This window comes from Marmota flaviventris, chromosome 6, assembly GCF_047511675.1.
Source record: "Marmota flaviventris isolate mMarFla1 chromosome 6, mMarFla1.hap1, whole genome shotgun sequence".
In the NCBI taxonomy this organism is placed as follows: domain Eukaryota; kingdom Metazoa; phylum Chordata; class Mammalia; order Rodentia; family Sciuridae; genus Marmota; species Marmota flaviventris.
The window spans coordinates 99,389,047-99,408,625 of record NC_092503.1 but is presented as its reverse complement, the minus strand read 5'-3'; the positions used below and the strand labels follow the sequence as shown (position 1 = coordinate 99,408,625).

At 35.1% G+C, this 19,579-nt stretch overlaps 1 protein-coding gene across 1 annotated transcript in view; it reads left to right on the top strand.

Moving 5' to 3' along the window:
• Fam83b (family with sequence similarity 83 member B) overlaps positions 1 to 18,090 on the top strand; it is a 59,623-nt gene extending 41,533 nt beyond the window's left edge. The window contains exons 2-4 of the mRNA XM_027938182.2: positions 6,189 to 6,353; positions 7,033 to 7,157; positions 15,780 to 18,090. Of these exons, the coding sequence (XP_027793983.2) occupies positions 6,189 to 6,353; positions 7,033 to 7,157; positions 15,780 to 18,090 (2,601 nt within the window). The remainder of the gene's footprint in view (positions 1 to 6,188; positions 6,354 to 7,032; positions 7,158 to 15,779) is intronic.
• Positions 18,091 to 19,579: the final 1,489 nt, after the last annotated feature.

The window sequence follows — 19,579 nt, the reverse complement described above, 5'->3', positions numbered from 1 at the left end:
GGTGAATCAGTTTTCATGGTTTAATATATAAAAATGAAGCTCTGTAATACATTTTTGTGGTGGTTTGTAATCTTTACTGTTCATATTATTTTAGCTGTCATAATCAGTTGCAATGCAGAATTTCAGAACCTGGTATATGTGAGATCTTCTCTGTTTTAATTAATTCACTATATACAGAGCTGTTCCAGTGATTTCTCCAAGACCACTTAATTTATGGCACACCGAACTATCAGGTCTTACTTAGGCTGCACAAGAATTAAGGCCAAAGATACTTATTCTTTGTCTCAGTCTTTTTTGTTGTTGTTTTTTGAAACCCATTTTGCACATTATTTTTGACAGTTTTTATAGATTTAAAAGTGATTATTTCCCCTTTTTAAAAATATGTTTTAGTTGTCAATGGACCTTTATTTTACTTATTTCTATGTGGTGCTGAGAATCGAACTCCGTGCCTCACATATGCTAGGCAAGTGCTCTACCACTGAGCCACAACCCCAGCCCCTCATTCCCCCTTTTCTATTACTTAATTCTTAGAAGCTTTCCAGTTGCATTCAATTTAGTTATAAATACAGTTATTGTAAGGCTCCATTAATCATTTTGTTAATTTGAATTCCCTATTAGATTTTCTTCTGATGAGAAAAATAAATTCTCCTATCTCTATTCAATAACCAAAGAAAACTGAATCCCTTCAAATGAAGCATAAAAGATATAATATCCCTTTTTGAGGATGATAATGACAGTTGTGTGACTACAGAACATTAACCTGAGGTACACCTACATTTCATTAAATATCTAGGTCATACAAAAGCATATTGCTAATAGCTTTGTGTCCTAATAGATAACAAAGAGAAAAGCAATGTAAGATTTGAAAATAAAATGCTGAAGATAATGCAGTGTATTTCTAAGGAAATGCAAGTATTCACCATCAACATTGTAATGAACATTTTCTATCAAATTTGTCATCCAGTTTCCGTTTGTGCATGTGTATATATTGCTGGGGATTGAACCCAAGGCCTTGCTACTGTTCATGTTTCTTATCACTGGTTTCTACACAAAGTTTTTTTTTTTTCCAGTGTACTTACAAATATGAACATTACAATAAGTGTCATTAGATGATCTCACAATCTCTTCATGAGCCAGTAGAACTTAGATGTATGCATATTATTATTAGACACATTTTTCCAAGACACTGTTTTGACCAATATTCTCTTTTTCAGGATTTATATTGTTCTATGGGTCAAATCTAAACATGTATCAGATTTTCAAGATCTTTTATAACCTATATAATTCTCTGATTACATTTATTTTATGCGTAAAAGCATTGTGATCTTTGGATTTAACTTTAGGTGAATTCAATACACATTTGTTAAAATATTATCATCATCTTCATTCTCATCTTTGCCTGTGTGTCTTTGCAATGCTAGTCTTCCAGCTTAGATAGCTAAAAATAATCTTTATTCATTATTTAAGGCTTATCCTTGAAGCCCTGTTGTCTGTTTCATTCTCCTGCGCCCCTACTCCTAACAACCATGCACATACAGACTGAATTTTTAAATTTAATACTTTACTGTGAGAAAAAATAAGTAAAAACTAATGTCCTTGAATCACGTTCTCTGAAACTACTAAAAAATATCATGTTTCTTTCAAATGTTAAAAGCGATTCAGGATATCTTAAAAAATTTTCCAAGTCTCATGATGAATAGACTTATTTCAATTTATCAGGCAAGAACAAAATAAGAATATAGAATCAAGAGAAGAATTTAAGGACTATATACTGTTGTGGTAGTTTAATGAAAACCATTCAACATAAATGGGTTTTGTGTTGATATATAATCAGTCAATGTACCTTTTGAAAGCATTATTCTTATCTGGCATATATTTTTCTTTGATTACATATAGTCATTATGGTCATGTCTACTGCACAGTGTAATTTAAATAACTAGCTGGGCAAGTAGTAATTTCAGATAAAATTTTGAATACATTATTTCTAATCATTACTCTTCCCAGAATGTAATCCACCATAAAGAAGAACTACATGTTATGTTACCTGAAATGTTCTGTAGTTCTTTTGTAACTTTTCACTACATTGAATGAAACCCTGACAATTATCAAGAATATGAATAGCAATAAGTATTGGTGAGGATGTGGGGAAAAGATACACTCATACATTGTTGGTGGGACTGCAAATTAGTGCAACCACTTTGGAAAGTAGTATGGAGATTCCTGAAAACACTAGTAATAGAACCACTATGTCGCCTAGCTATTCCACTCCTCAGTCCACTTCCAAAAGATTTAAAATCAGCATGCTACCATGATACAGCCACATCAAAGTTTATAGCAGCACAATTTTCATATCCAAGCTATGGAACCAATGTAGGTGCCTTTCAACAAATGAATTGATAATATGGTGTGTATACAAATGGAATATTATTCAGCCATAATAAAGACTAATATGGCATTTGTTGGTAAATGGAAACTATCATACTAAGTAAAATAAGCCAGTCCCCAAAAGTCAAAGGTCAAATGTTTTCTCTGGTTAGCAGAAGCTAATCCAAAATAAGCAGAAAGGGAAATTAAAAAAATACAGAGAGGAAAAAAAAGAAGCATAATTTTAATAAAATAGAGGAAAAATCAGTAGACAAAGAGGATTAAGGAGGAGGAAGAAGGATGGGGAAAAGGAAGTATAGTAGAGTGAATCTCACCATATTGTCATATGCATGGATATTACAATATTACAGGTGAGTCTTGGCATCAGGTGTATCCACAGAACACTAATCAAAAAAAAAAAAAAACTCTAAATGGATTGAAGAGGGCTCGGTGGAGTAGAGTTAGGGGAGCAGAGGTGGTGGGGGGGCAGAGTGAAAGAGCTAGGAACTGAATTGGAGTTAGTTATGTTCCATGCTTTTGTGATAATTAAAAAAGAATAATTTTTTTAAAAGGAAAAAAAGAAATAGAAGCCCCACAAAGCAGCCTGGCTTGGTTAACATTAGATAAACTTGTTGAAAATGTATAATCTAATCTCCTGGATGCTGACTTAGTGTATTATCTGCATGCAAGAATGACTGTCATTTGTTTTACCTTTGATGTGAATCATTCAATGGCTGAGTGACTTCAATTACTTTTTTATAAGCAAAAATCTTTATGTATCCTGGTAATATGTTTTTGTTCATTCCTGAAGTCTAAAATAATTTGTTGCAGGAGACTATCTGGTAAATTAAAAAGGAATTCTTAGATACACAGATTAAAGAATATCATGTTGTATAGCAATAGAAGTTGTTTTGAAAAAAAAAAATATATATATATATATAAATAAATGTGTGTTGAATGTTTTCTTTATGTTATTGCTCATATATTATTACACTACTCATTAATGCATAGAAATTACATTAGATTAATAATTGTAGATGTGTTTTGAAACTTCACATATCTGATATTATTGAGAATATTTTCACGATGTAGGTGAGATTGTTTTCGTTAGTTTCTGCCTTCTGGTGCCTCATATCAATTCATTAATAAAAAAGAAATGAGAGACCCCATTTAGCATGGTAGAAATTGTTCTTCCTGCAGACAGTCTGGCTGAAATTTTTCACAGGTAGTGTGAAGAAGGTCATCTCCTGATACGACCATGGTCTAATATTTTGTTTAAATATAGTAAATAAAAATGTCTTAATATTACCAATGACTCAATCCTCTTCTAACATATCCTGATGTTGTCATGTGCCTGTTCCCATGCTATTCAATTCCCTTTCATTTTTTGATGGCTTTGGATCCTACTTCCTATTACTCTTTTTGACACTTATCTTGCCTCAATTCCTGGCAATTGAAATATACAATGTAAGAGATCTTTCTATAAACGTACTTCCTTGTCTTTTCCTGATGATCTTTTCCTAAAATACCTTAGCCATTGACTCCCAGTCATATCCTTGAAGGTAACCTGCAGATCCTCCCTATCTAACTCATGTATCCCTCTCTGACAATACCTTCTGCTTCTATTTCTGCCTTCTGACTCTGGTGTATGCTTTAATCAAACATTTGTCTTTTTATATTTTTAACCTCACTTTATGGAAAGTTTCAAAAGTAGAAAAAATAATACAAAGAGATCTCCTGTATACAGTAAACCATCCTCAAAAATTATGAATTTATGGCTAATTTTATTTCATTTCCTATAATGTGAAGTAAATACAAATCAAGATTTTTTTTCCTTTGCGGCCATATTAACCTGTATATTTAAAAGATAAGATACACACTAAACCTAAACACACAGAATTCCTTAACATCTACCTGTCCTTTAAAACCAGAAAAACATTCAACTCATTGATCTCATCCCCATTTCTCTGTCTCTCACAGTCATAGCATCTTGTTTCCACTCTATTTCCAGACCAAATGACTAAAGATTAGTCATTTATGCATACCTTCAATTCCTCTGTCCTTTCTCAAGTTGTTACACTGTATGGCAGGACTACAGCCATTGTTAAATCAAACTCTCTGGCTATTCCATGCCTGTGCACCTGCAGCTGAACAAGGCCAGAGGAGAATAAGTCACAATCATTATTTATATACTGTTCCCATAACAAGTTTATCACCTGGTGAGTCCTTATGCTAATCAGCAACCAGACTCTATTTTCTTAGTCGATTTCCTTTCCTACCCTTCTAGATGACTTCTTGGTATCCTTTTCTCAGACCTCTAAAATATCTTTCTAAAGCTTCACTCTCAGTTGAGGACCACATTTCCAACAACACCAAGAAAATCCATTTTCTCCAGTGTCTCTAGCATATCCCGTCTTCGAGTGTTTGTATGTGGCTTTTAGGCTTCATAGGATCATTTGCTGGTTTGTACAATAAATGCTATAATTCCTTTGTTTTTGCACTAGATTCTATCCCTCATTAACCACTCAGACCCAAAGGCCTTGCTCCAGGAACTCTCCTCTTCCCACCTCCCCTCCCACATTCTCTTGCATCATTTATTTCCGCTCTTTACTGGAACATTTTAGTAGCATATACATGCTATTATTTTTCTCACCTTAAAACAAGTACAACTCCTCTTGACCTGCAGTCTTGCTTCATTTGTCTGCTTCCTGTTTATAGCCAAATTATAAAAAACATAGTTGTCTTTTGCAGTTATATCCAGTGTCTGTCCTCCCATTCACTCCCAGACACCTTCCACTAAGGCTTTTGCTTTTACTTTTCACTAATCTGCATGTGGGCTAGCAGTAGGATTTGGTGCTCCTAATACCCTCATCCTTGATACTGTGCTTGGATTTCAAGATGCCTCCTTGCTGTTACCTTCTCTTGTTTTAGCCCATTTTAACTTTGGAGTGTCACAGGATTCATTCCTTGGTCTTCTATTTATCCTCTCTCCCTTGATGACTGGGATTCAATTATCTCCAGACCATTGACACCTAATTTACATTTCTGGCCCAGGCCTCTCAGCATTCTATTTGGATATCCAGGCCCCTCAAACCTAAATTTTCTTCTTAATATTACACCTAAAACTTATTGTACCTGCTGTCAGTTCTGTCTTTGTGAGGCAAAAAGTTTTAGAGTTGACCTGCTTTGCCTTTTTTTCTCACTCTTTACATATATTCCATTCACAAGTCCTTTTGGCTCAAATACCCAGCATCGCCCATCACAGACACCACCGTCTTGGTCCTCACCATCACCTCCTGTTACAGTTGTTCTATTTCAAACTTTGCTCCCACTCCTAAAGTCTGTTCTTTTGGGGGAGGGTGGGAGAGGTACCGGGGATCAGACTCAGGGGCACTTGACTACTGAGCCACATCTCCAGCCCTATTATTTGTTTTATTTAGAGACAGGGTCTCACTGAGTTGCTTAGTGCTTTGATTTTGCTGAGGCTGGCTTTGAACTTTCAGTCCTCCTGCCTCAGCCTCCCAAGCTGATGGGATTACAGGCATGCCACTGCACCTGGCACTAAAGTCTATTCTTAACACAGTTTCAAGAACTATGGATTTAAAACACAGACTTTTATTGTAACAAATCAACATATATGTTTTGGCTTATTTAAAATATATTTTTATTTATATAAAATGGCATACTTATTAGTATATGATTTATGTATATGTATGTATGTACATATTTCATTGTTTTCTATTTTGTCCAGTTTTTACTGAAACTAAGGAATTTCTTAATCTTTATTATATATCTGAAATTGCTTCCTATCCTTTCTTTAACAGGTGATTGCTTTAGTGATGGATATGTTTACAGATGTGGACATTTTCAAAGAAATAGTGGAGGCATCAACTCGGGGGATATCTGTATATATTTTACTCGATGAGTCCAATTTTAATCATTTTCTAAATATGACTGAAAAGCAGAGTTGTCAAATTCAACGTCTCAGGGTAAGAATTCTATTTTTTTCTCAGGCATTTTTGTGCATCATTTTCTTCTCCTTCAGTTTAAGTCATGCTAAGACTGATCATTCCAAAAGTAAAAAGAAAAAAATGTGTGTATACTTAAGGTGATACAATGATTGATCACAGACAGGCCCTCTGGAGCTTTTCAGAATATGCCTAAAACCACATCCTTATATAAGGCTTTTCTTAGTTAACTTTGCTAGGATATTTAATGCTTCCATTTTGCAGGTACAACCTTGATCCACTGACAGGAGCAGTGGCTATGATTCAGCACATATTGCTTGTCAAGATCATTTAGCATACAGTTATCAGTTATATTTGACTTTTGAAAGGAAGACCGATTTTAATTTGTTATTTTATCTTCATGATGCTATAATTCAAAAGGATTTGTCACAATAGGATCCTAAGTAATTAATAAAATCATTCTGTATAAATATAAAGCACCATCTACCGCTTCTTTAAGCTTTGTTGAAATGTATTTTATAAGTGATCATTTTTCTTGAGTAATTTTTGAGAGATTTTTTCACAATTTTTTATGTGTTTTATAAGTTGAATTTAAGTAAATTTTTTTTGTTATTAAGGTTTTATATTGATATATATTTGACTTTTCAAAATATCTCCTTTCTAGCCATAATTTAAAATTTATATTTACATATAATTCTAGAATATTCGAGTGCGGACAGTAAAAGGTCAAGATTATCTTTCAAAAACGGGGGCAAAATTCCATGGAAAACTGGAACAGAAATTTTTGTTAGTAGACTGCCAAAAAGTGATGTATGGCTCTTACAGGTAAGAACATTGTGTTTGTCTTCAGCATTATCCATCATTTAAATAATTGATTAAGTTTCAAATTTTTATACAATCGTCTTAGCTCACTCTTAAAAACAAGAAAGGAATGCTTGCATAGAAGATTGGAGACCATGTTTCACTCTTGGTCCTGCCTCTAAAGGATTAAGACTCTAGGCAAATCCCATATTCCCTAGAGCTTCAGGTTCTTCTTCTAGAAAATGAAGAGTTTGACTAATATCTTAGGTTCCCTACAGCTCTATAACACTACCCAGGTAGTTTTTCTCCTGTGAAAACACTGTATAATGTACATTAAGTAACAACTACTCCTTATAAAAATAGAAGCTCTTCACTGCTTTGAAGAGACTGTTGAATAGATTTTTCTTATTTTGGTGTTATTCAGCATCTTATCACACTAGATAGGCAACCCAATCCAGGACAGGCTTATCCAGAGTATGCACACTTGTCGACATTCCCTTTTAAATCCTGGCATCAGTCCTGCATGAGATACAGGATGAGGCTGTGTGAACAAGCAGATAAAAGTACCTGCAAATATCTGTGTAGTGCCAGGTCATCAGGGCAGTGCAGATTCACTATTAAAGATGAGAGAGACCCCAGAAAAGAGGTAGATATAAATAGAAGTTGGGGGGGGGGGGGTAGAATCCATGGTCTCTTTTGCTTAAAGCTTAAAAGATCCCAGGAAGGAAGAACCACACTAAAATTCTGAAATTGATGGCCCCAAGCAAGTCATGTAATTTGGTTGCACTTTGATTTGCTGAGCTGAAAATAAGGATATTCATAGGACTTGCCTCATGACATGGTTATGAAGATTAAATGAGTTAATGCATCCTTAATCCCTAATCTTAGCTATTATTTTAGGGCTTTGTTATAACTATTATTTTCTGCTACCATTCCCTTTAAGCTCAGGGAGTTTTTTTTTTGTTGTTGCTGTTTGCAGTTCCAAGTGAACACTTGTTAAGAGCAGAAATTACAATTAATGCTTAAAATTAATGAGTCCTTTTAAAGTCTTATTATATGTGTATATATTTGTTCAGACACACTTAGTTTTAGAGTTTTTAATTAAAATTACAATTAAAATTGAGAGCTTATTTGACTCACAGAATAGTATTTCTTATTTCAGCTCATCATAATTAATGCTTTGTGTTTTTAATATTTAACTTGACTTTTAATATTGTCTTCAGTAGTAAATTTCACCTGAACTTTGGTTTGCTACCACTAGGTATTAATAAGTGCCCAGTGTTCAGATAAATGTAGCTAAGCTGCTTTATATTGATATGGGGAAAAACAGATAATTGCAATCACCAAAATCAATACAAAGCAAAAACTCTATGTCGTTCTATCTATATCATAGGTCAGAGGTATAATTGGAAATGAACATGGAATTCCTAGGAACACAGATAATAGCAATTCACTAAAAATTCTAACAACTTTATTCTCTTTGTTATTTGAAGTTCATTTTGATTATACTTCTTTAAAATTTAGTGGTTGTCAACCATTTTTATTTTGTTTTTCATGACTGATATCATAGATATTTATTGTTAACAATATTTTCATGGATTCTGTTGGAATAGTTACAAACCAGTTTGATTTTAAAAAGTATCTCCTATACTTTGAAAACAGCCTTTGTCTTTCATATTCTGGTATTGCCATTATTTTCCTCACAGGCAAATTGAAAAATGGCTTCTTTAATTCAAAATTCTTTGCTGTGAGATGTCAATGGGTTCTAAACTCCCAGCCAGAAGGGCCTGGAATTTGTATTCACACAGTCACACATCTGTCGTGTGACAGCTCACATATCATGGTGATAGTTTTTATACAATAGGCTTTTTGCCATAACATGATAATAACATTGATGAGATAAAACACTTAAATATTTTTTAATCAAAGAGTATAAAAATATCTTGAATTTGATAATTCCCATTTGAAATTTTCATATAAAACCCTGAAAGGTATTTAGTAAAGCATTTTCCACATATTGAACCAAGAAAGAATTTTATGAGCTTCTATTTCTTAAATCTTATGATCTTTATAAAAGTTACTTCCCAAAGACTCACTGAAGTTGGTGTCTCTCCAGTGCCATTTTTTATCAGACATGAAGATTTTCACATTTGAGATTCATACTACAACCAATATACCATCACTATGTACACCCCATGAATTTTACTTTTTAACACCCTGCCAGGAACCCAGAGTGTTTTTAATCCACTTTTTGGTATGAGAATTCATAGCCACACTTCCAACTTCATGACTAATATACATCCGTGTGTGTTTGGAGGAGACGGAAGTAATTTTTTAAAATCAAATATTACTAAAAGATGTGTAGTACAAAACAGCATTTCTTGTTTTTTTTTTTTTATCTGTACTCACTGTTGCTTCTGACCTCTAAATGTAATTATTCACTTCCTTGAGCTAGTTCTTCTGATTCTTATTCCATTCCTTCAATAATGTGAGCATACTGTTCTTTCTTAATTTATCAATTTCAATTATTGTATCTTGGCGTTTCATTACAGTAATTGAGGAATTGTATTTCTCACCCATTCACATTCACTTTCCTTTCTTATCTCCAGTTTCTCAATATAGTTTTATCACAAGTTTTGCTAAATGAAAAGTCCAGGATTGTCGGGAGCTGCCCTGAATGCAGGCACCTTTAAGTCCTGATGCACCAGGGTTCTCACCAATAATTGTGTTCAGTGTGGCAAGGCAGTGCCAGGTCACAGTAACTTGGGCATTACCCCAGCGTGGCTCCAGGAGTAGGCCTCACCTGGTGGGGTTGAGTTACACTCTCCTGTTCCTTTGTAATCCCTACCCTTTAGCCCCTTTTAGGATAGAATGTTCCATAGAACCTCCCCTTGTGTGTCCCCTATAGAAGAATAAAGAATTCTAGTGGCTCTCTCTCTTTCCACTGACCCTTATGGTCGGAGAGCCATCACAGATTTTGAAAAGAAAGTTCTGTGTGTTTGTGTGCTTTCTTTGTCATTTTCTTAAGTTATTGGAATGGTTAGATTTTGTGAACCCAGCATTAGGTCGCCAGCTAGGATAGATGGCGATATATTCACATCCACTTTCCTTTCTTATCTCCAGTGTCTTGATATAGTTTTACCACAATATTTGCTAAATGAAAAGTCCAGGATTACATTATTGAAATTCTGTCAAAATTGATCATTGTTGAGCCATGGAGTAATTTATGATATATGTCTTAAGAGTGAATAATGGCTATTTTATTTTTGCTTTTATTCATTGTTCTTGTTTTATCTCTATTGCTATGTTTCCAGTTGACCACACAGGTTTTGCAGCAGATGAATGACTTTTCCAAATACTGAGTAGCTGACAACAATCTGTGATGTCTAACCTGGCCTAACCAGGAGCACAATTAGAGCCCTCATATGTCCCATATTCCTGGGTGGTTTGATCTGTGATCTGTGATTTCTTAAATCCTACTTTTATTTGTTTTTGTTTCCATGTTTCTAGTTGTCTCCCAAGCTTGCTCAAGAACATTTAACCCCCAAATTCATAATTCTAGGTGATTTGAAGCTTAGTTTGAGATGGAATTTTTGGCTGAATCATTTTCCTCCAAGTTTGGAAGGTGTTATAATCAGAGTTACTGTTGAGAAGTCTCAACAATTATTATTTCCATTCTTTTAATGTAAATCTTTTTTTCCCCCTTTCTTGAAGTTCTAGGACATTTTCCCACCACCCTAATTAGTTTGTTCTAATCTATATCTATTCTCTTTTTTTCCCAGTTTATTGAGGTATAAAGTTAAATTGCTGATTTAAGATCTTTCTGCATTTTTAATGTATGCATCAACAGCTTTCCCTCTTGGAGGTGTTCTCACTGTATTCCATAAATTTTAATATGCTGAATTTCCATTTTCATTTGTCTCAAGGTATTTTCTGATTTCTCTTGTGACTTTCTTTGACCCATTTGTTGTTCAAAACTGTTAATTTACAAATGTCTGTGGACTTTTCAGTTTTCTTATGCTATTGATTTCTAGTTTTATTCCATTATAATCAGAGAAGGTACTTTGCATGATTCAAATCTTCCTTACATTGTTAAGACTCGTGTTTGACTTTAATATGGTCTATTCTGGAAAATATTCTATGTCCATTTTTTTTAAAAAAAATAGTTGTAAATGGACACAATACCTTTATTTTTATTTGTTTATTTTTATGTGGTGCTGAGGTTTGAATACAGTGCATCACACATGTGGCACAACCCCAGCCCCTACTGAATGTCAATTTGAGAAGAATATATATTCTGATTTTGTTGAGTGTTCTATGTGTGTTTATTCCACCCATTTGTCCATAGCATTTGATCAAATTATCTGGGTTTTTATTGCTCTTCTCTCTTGTTCTATTTTTTCAAAGTGGTTACTAATTTTTTACCCACTCAATTTTGCCAAAGTTTGCTTCTGAATGATTGATGATAAAGCTGATCAGAAGTTGCATAGAAAATATTTATCAAAGTTTAACTTTCAATTGAGTGATTGACTGGGGTCCTGGAAGATTTATAGAAGGATTCACACATGTCAATATACATAGCTTGTCTAGGGCTGTTCAGTGTTTCCTGAGAATAATCTCTTTCCATGACTGTTTAATAGAAGGGGGCAAAATTTGGAGGTGATGTGGCACTGACCAGAGTGGGGGATTCCCTTTTCCAGTCTGTTTCTGGAATACAGAAATAGTCTATAACAACAACAAACTGGAAAAGGAAAAATGGGGGCCTGATAATTCTGTTTTCTGCCTCAGTTTCACCTCTGCCTTGTGCTGTTTAAAGATCCTGAGCTAAGATCTTCTCGGGGTCACTTTCTGATGAAAAGGATGAAGGAATGGTGAATGGGAGAGGGAAGAGAAGGGAACCTATAAGCCCAAGACTTTCCGTCAATCTCCATTTCCCTGTTTTTGTGGCTTTAATAACCATCCTGTCTGTTTTATATCACTATAATTGAATACCACATTCTGTGTAATTTATAGAGAAAATAAATTCATTTCTTAAAGTCCTGGAGACTGTGAAGTGCAAGGTCAAGGGGCTGCATCTGGTGAGAGCATTCCCACTGGTGGGGATTTTCTAGAGTCCAAGGCGGTGCAGGGTATCACATGGTATAAAACTTTATAGCTTGGGTCTTTCTTCCTTTTCATATAAACCACTAATTGCATCATGGGCATCCACCCTCATGACCTCATCTAATCCTAATTACCTCCCAAATGTTCTGCCTCCACATACATTAGCATATGACCTTGAAGATTAAGTTTCCAGCACATGAATTCTGAAGGACACATTCAAGCCATAGCAATGACCTACCATCTGTTGTACCCTTTTCTTCCAACATTAAATCTATAAATTTTGTATTGGCCCAAATGGCTTATTCCCATTGGTACTCAACTTGCACAAACTTCCTCTGAATTGCTACCACTTTTCCTTTGGATTTCTCTGCTTCAGAATACATTGAATACTCCCACCTGTTACCTATTACCTTTGCTGTCTTCCTAGTAGTATAAAGGAAAGAAAAAGAAATAAACAAGCTTACTAAACAAATTTAACTGAAACCCTTTAAACTTTCCACAAATATAAACATCTCTGCCTTTTAATCTTCTGTGACTTAGAAAATAATAATTCATTTATACTTTCTTGTGTTTGTTTATAGCAAATATTTAAAAGTGTCTACAATATGCCAAGCACCATTCTTAACCCCCTGAGAATATAGTCCTCAACAAGGTCAATAAGCTGAGAGAAGTTTTATTTTAGTGAGCAAGAAAGACAAAGAGAAAACAAACAATAAAATATTAGATAGTAATAATGAGGACTGGAGCAATCTGACCAAGGAAATAGGACAAAGCATGATAACATGGCTACTTTGACTAGAGTGATTAGGAGTCAGTCAGTCAGGGACCAGAGGGAAGAAAGTATCTTCAAAGAAACAGTAACAACAAAAATCCTGGGACACATTATCTGGTGGAACTATTATCTCTAGAAAGAAGACCAATGTGACAGGAACACCTTCTACAAGGAGAGAAGCTCTTCAAGGTAGAACAGGAAAGAATGTAGAAAAGGTATTCTCTTAGGCCAGGTAAGGAGGAGTTTGGATTTCATCTTAAATAAATGGAAAATTCTATGTAGGAATATGACATGACCCAATTTATATTCTGAATACATCACTTTTGCTACTGTTAATTGAAAAATAAGCAAATGAAGAAAAGCCAAGTTAGCAGATGACACCTCAGACTAAGGTCATAGGAAACAGGAGACATCTGTGATTGGTTTGGGAATCAGAGTGATTAGGACCTGCTTTTCTTCTTGGTTCTGAGAAAGAGAGCATCAGAGGTAGCTCCTGTTTTCTATCTTGATCGCCTGAAAGGATGATTGAGTCACTGACTTAAATAAGTAAGATTGGGGAGGAAACAGGTTGTGCGAAGAGAAGCGTTGGATGAGGATCGATGACATCTTAGTTTTATAAAGTTCATTAAAATTGCAAGTTTAGATTGCAATTTTCCAGAGATAAGGAAGAGGTCAGCACTGATAAAACAGATCTTATTGACATTTGGATAATACAAATTACCAAGGATGAGAGAGAAACACAGGAATCTGTCCCCAAACCCTACAGAATGCCCCTTTTCTCCAGATTCTCAGATTTACTAATTAAACATATTCAATCAAATGTCTTCCTGTTCCCTGAACTTTTATTAAAATATTCTGATTTACTGGACCTAGAAACTTTTCCCAGTTGTCATACATTTACTAGTAGCAATATCTTCTCAGGTTCCTAAACTCGACAGCTGGAGGGTATTTTCACTTCATAACCTATAGACATTCTTTATGGCATGAAGATCAGGTCCTTTCTTTTTCCTAGTGGCTCAAGTTTTACTCATTATTCCAATTTCTGCTAAAGTCTAGACTCTTACCTTATTCTTCATAGTAACTACAGTTCCTCATCTTTCAATCCAAATTACAAACAGCCACTAGAAAAAAATAATTCTTGAAACATCTCTTTTTACTGTAAATTGTCCAATTTCAGAAACAAGTCCTAAGCAATCCAACGTTCTGCTTTGCTTTCAAGACTTCTCTCCCTTGCTTTCACAACTGGTTCACAAAATCCCTTACATAACTCTTTTAATCCAACTAAATATATTTAGTTCTGTGTTTGACTGAAACGTAGCTATTATTGCTTCCCTTACTTTTCCATATGTCTCTTTTTTCACACAAATTGTCTTCCCACGTCTTTCATGTCTGAACTTCTGAGTATCTAGTCTCTGTCAAAATTTCGCTAAGCTCCCACTCTCTTAAGGGATTTCCACATACTTTCTAGTTATTTATTTCATTACTTGATTACATGTTGTATTCACATCTTCAATTGAATTGAAAATTATTTATTGACTTTTGTACAATTTCTTTTAAGTCATCCTGGTGGCTCACATATTCACATAAAAAGCAGCTGGTAAATATTCTTAAACCACACATTCCACCAGGATAACAGATAAACTTGAGCATATCAGCATAGCAAGATTCTTAAGTGTTATATTGTTGTTTTGTGCATTTTAAATTATTACTATGCAGGTTTAAAAAAATCTTTATATTTGTGTTTGTTGTTGTTTCCCTCTATAGATAGTAAGATATTTTAATGTAGAATGTGTCTCTGTCTCATTTCTCTTTTGTATAAACCTCCATTGTATTATGTACATAGCATATGCATAGCATATTAGCAATGCATTTTTCCAGCATAGTGGTTCTTTATATCATCTATGTTTTCAAAAATCAGATTTAAAATTTGATAGAAAATTTCAAGAGAGCTGTTACCTCTAAAGGTGGAAAGGAGTTGAAAGTTCCATAAAGTACTGTAAGTCATTACAAACCTTAATGTCTTATAAATTGCATTCTATATTAAAAGATCCTGATTGACATTTTTGAATGGCATGGCTTATAAGGACTGCAGTTACTAGTCCTGTGTACACCGAGTACAGGGAAGTATGCCCATTAGTGATTGAGGAAGCTAACTATAAATCCTGTTTACAGCTCCCTGCAACCTAAATTACACTTGCTGAGTAAGCCACAGAGATAACAGTCTGAAGACATTGAGACTTTCAAAATACATGCATTAGCACAGGCTCATCTTGCATTATTACATCCTAGGAGCATAGGGTATTGTAGCTATTATACTATCTATGTCCTTATTTTGGACTTGGGGAAAGTGAGGTCCAAGCTCATGTGGCTATATCTCTGCAGAAGCCAGGCCTCCCAGCTTTTCCTCCAATACTGGCTTTTCTATACCCTGGCAGGATAGTATATGTGAAATATAATATTGTTTACTCCATAAAATCTTGGTAGGCAAAGATGAAAAATGCACAGCAAGCTTTTCTCTGAGCTTCTGGAAAGTAGTATAAAAAACTCTTGAGTGGATTTAATACCAGAAGTTGAGTTGCTTTGTTCTTTGAACATAGGAGATACCTACATTACAAGCATAAATAACTGAAAAATTCTATAGACTATGCTATCCAAGCAGAACAAACACCAGTATTCTTTTGTTAATATTAAATGACATTGTAGAACTATATATTATCATCATAATTTTAACCTAGCAAAATTATAATTTTCTTTCTTTTTTTTTTTTTCAGCTACATGTGGTCATTTGAAAAAGCACACCTCAGCATGGTCCAGATAATCACAGGGCAACTTGTTGAGTCCTTTGATGAAGAATTTAGAACCCTTTATGCCAGATCCTGTGTCCCCAGTTCATTTGCTCAGGAGGAATTGGCAAGGGTGAAGCATGGCAAGGCACTCTGGGAGAACGGCACCTACCAGCGATCGGTTTCTTCACTAGCTTCTGTTTCCAGCCAAAGAAACCTCTTTGGTAGACAAGACAAAATTCATAAACTAGATTCTAGTTACTTCAAAAACAGAGGGATGTATGCCCTAAATGAATATGACAAATACAACATAAGAAATCATGGATACAAACCTCATTTTATTCCAAACTTTAATGGTCCAAACACAATCCGACAGTTTCAACCCAATCAAATAAATGAAAATTGGAAAAGACATAGTTATGCTGGGGAACAGCCAGAAACAACACCATACCTGCTGCTTAATAGGGCTCTGAATCGAACCAATAATCCTCCTGGGAATTGGAAGAGGCCTTCAGATAGTCTCAGTGTGGCATCCTCATCGCGGGGAGGCTATACAGGCCACCATAATACACCCGCCCAGAGTTTTGCCAATCGGCTTGCCCACAGAAAGACAACAAATCTTGCAGAAAGGAATTCGAATGTGCGGAGGTCTTTTAATGGGACAGATAATCACATTCGCTCTTTACAACAACGAATGCCAACCCTCGAGCACACCACTAAATCATTCCTGCGCAACTGGAGAATTGAATCCTACTTAAATGACAATTCAGAAGGCACACCTGAATCAAATGGCTCCGCTTTAGGTGACCGATTTGAGGGCTATGATAGCTCTGAGAATTTGAAAGCCAATGCCGTTTATACTCACTCTCGGCTTCGCTCCTCTTTTGTATTTAAACCAACTCTACCTGAGCAGCAAGAAGTTAACAGTTGTACAACCAGCTCTTCCAATTCAACTATCGTTGATTCCCAGGGAAGTGACACACCTAAAGAGATCCCAGATACCCCTCCAAGTGTACAGCATTTGACAGAGAAACCTTTACCTGAATCAATCCCCAAGCTCCCAATTCAGTCAGAAGCACCAAAAATGCATACCTTGCAGGTTCCTGAAAACCAGTCACCAATCTTAAACCAAACTACAAATGCCCATGCAGAATCAAACAACTATATATATACAACCTTGTGTGTAAATAAGCAGGCAGAAAATCTGAAGAATCAACAAAAAGAGAATCTTCTTAAAAGACGCAGCTTCCCATTCTTTGACCATTCAAAACCCAATTTAGATCATGGAAATAGTAAGCATTATGTATATAGTACACTTACCAGGAATCGAGTTAGACAGCCAGAAAAACCCAAAGAGGATTTGCTAAAAAGTTCTAAAAGCATGCACAATGTGACCCATAACTTGGAGGAGGAGGAGGGGGAGGAAGCCTCTATCAAGAAAGATGCTCCAAGTGGCACCACCACCAAATCAATTTCCATGGCTGCTTTACTTGATGTGAATAAAGAGGAACCCAACAAAGAACATGCATCAAAGAAGGAGGTAAAGGGTTCCCCAAGTTTTTTGAAAAAGGGATCTCAGAAGTTAAGGTCATTACTTAGCCTTACCCCAGAAAAGAAAGAAAATCTATCCAAAAACAAAGCACCTGCATTTTATAGAATGTGCAGTAGCTCTGACACATTAGTATCTGAAGGTGAGGAGAATCAAAAACTAAAGAAATCAGAACCAAAAGCTGATTCATCTCCTAGAAGAAAGCGTTCTTCCTCATCAAATTCTCAAGGCAGCATTCACAAGAGTAAGGAAGATGTAACAGTTGGCTCAATTCAGGGGATGAATCCTCCATCAGATGAAAGAGACAAAATAATACCTTCCCCAGGTCAAGTTGAAAGAAAGTTCTTGGAGAGGGCAGGAGATGCCTCTGCCCCAAGATTTAACACTGAACAGATCCAATACCGTGATTCAAAGGAGGTGAATGCACCTGTTGTTCCTGAAAGAAGAGCAACCTCTTCTCCAAGGCCAAAGCCCAGTGAGCTTCTCCGAACTCATTCCACTGACCGGCGTGTTTACAGTCGATTTGAGCCATTTTGTAAGATCGAGAGCTCTATGCAGCCAACAAGCAGCATTCCAAATACCAGTGTAAATCGCCCAGAAATAAAACCCACAACGATGGGTAACAGTTATGGCAGAACCAGCCCAATGCTTAATTACAATGCTGGTGTTTACCGCTCCTATCAGCCAAATGAAAACAAGTTTCGAGGATTTATGCAAAAGTTTGGAAATTTTATCCACAAAAACAAATGAAATGCTGTAATTTCAAATAGCTATTGAAATATAAATGAATGTAGCTATAAATACTTGTCCAAAGAACACAGTGGATAGTTGTTATAACATGTGCACAGATTTCTGTAATGGAAGAACTGTGGGTGTGACTTACATGTTCACAGCATAGTAGTGTACAGCAGTTATTGTTCTGTATGATAAAATTAGTTGTGCTTAATTACCCTATAGATGGACTTTCTCTGTAAAGACATGATTTTAAAATTGTAATGGTAGAAAAAAAAGTGTAAACTAAATTGTTTTCTTCAATCTGAAAAATCTTAAGTGTTTTATTAGAAACTTGAGTGAACAGGTGGTACATAGATTTTGACCATTCATTCCAAAGTCTGTGTTTTTGAAAAAAGAACATACTATAAAAAAGTGATGCTTTATGTCTTTATGATGTTTTCACATGTTGAAATATATAAGAAAATGTGATAAAGCCTTTTTTGTTTTTAATTAACTTTAAATTTACAGGATAACTTGTCATGTTTTATTAGCTTTACTGTGGAGCAGTGTACAATTGTTTGGGAAAGAATAGTAACATTTAAACTATATAGTTCACCACAGTTTTTGATTTTGCTTAAGTGTTTGCAAAGTATCAGCCTCATGTGTACAACAATACTCATAGGATCCTGTTTCCTAATCTTTTAAAAACCATCTTGGATGTGCCTCTTTCCAGTTTGGACCCAGGCAGGCTCCACGCCCTGCCCCCTTCCCCCCAATTAACTATCCATCTTCTATCATCATGATTTAGTCAATTTATAGCAAGCCAGAAACCTAGACTATATATCCTACTTTTTCTAACATATAAAGACTTCAGAAATATAATATCCTGCCTAAATTTTTATTTTGGATTAACATAACAGTACTGAGATGTTTTGCTTGAAAAAAATATTTGCTTTTTGAAAAATGTGAGCCATATATGACAGCATAGTGCTTTTACAAGAGTACCCTGCTGAAAGTGAGAACTAGGCCTAGTTTTTCCTTTACTGTAGGACCTGGTTGGTTTTTAAATCTTTATATATCTTGATTTGATGATGATATTCAGATTAGATGATACCCTTTGCCTTTCTTAAGTTATTGAAATTAAAGCTCCGTATCCCTTGTAAACACTTACCTTGGCTTTTCTTTATACACAGGTATAGAATTTGAGAAACAATGGATCATGTCAGAAATGTGAAGTGCTTTTCTGACACTTTAAATGTATCATTTAACATCTTCTAAGTCACTATGAGGGACATACATTGTTTTAAAAATGCAAGATTCAGTCAAATATTAATATCTATAACATTAAATTAATTAAAATAATGACAGTATTTAAACACATGAAAAGAAACATGACAGTAGAAAATTGTGACAGTAGGGAAAAGAAAAGCTTAACATGTATTGAACACTTAACTATAGACCAGGTCATGAGCTAGCAGCTTAAGTTGACATGACCATATTTTGTGGGTGACATTTTCCCCAATAT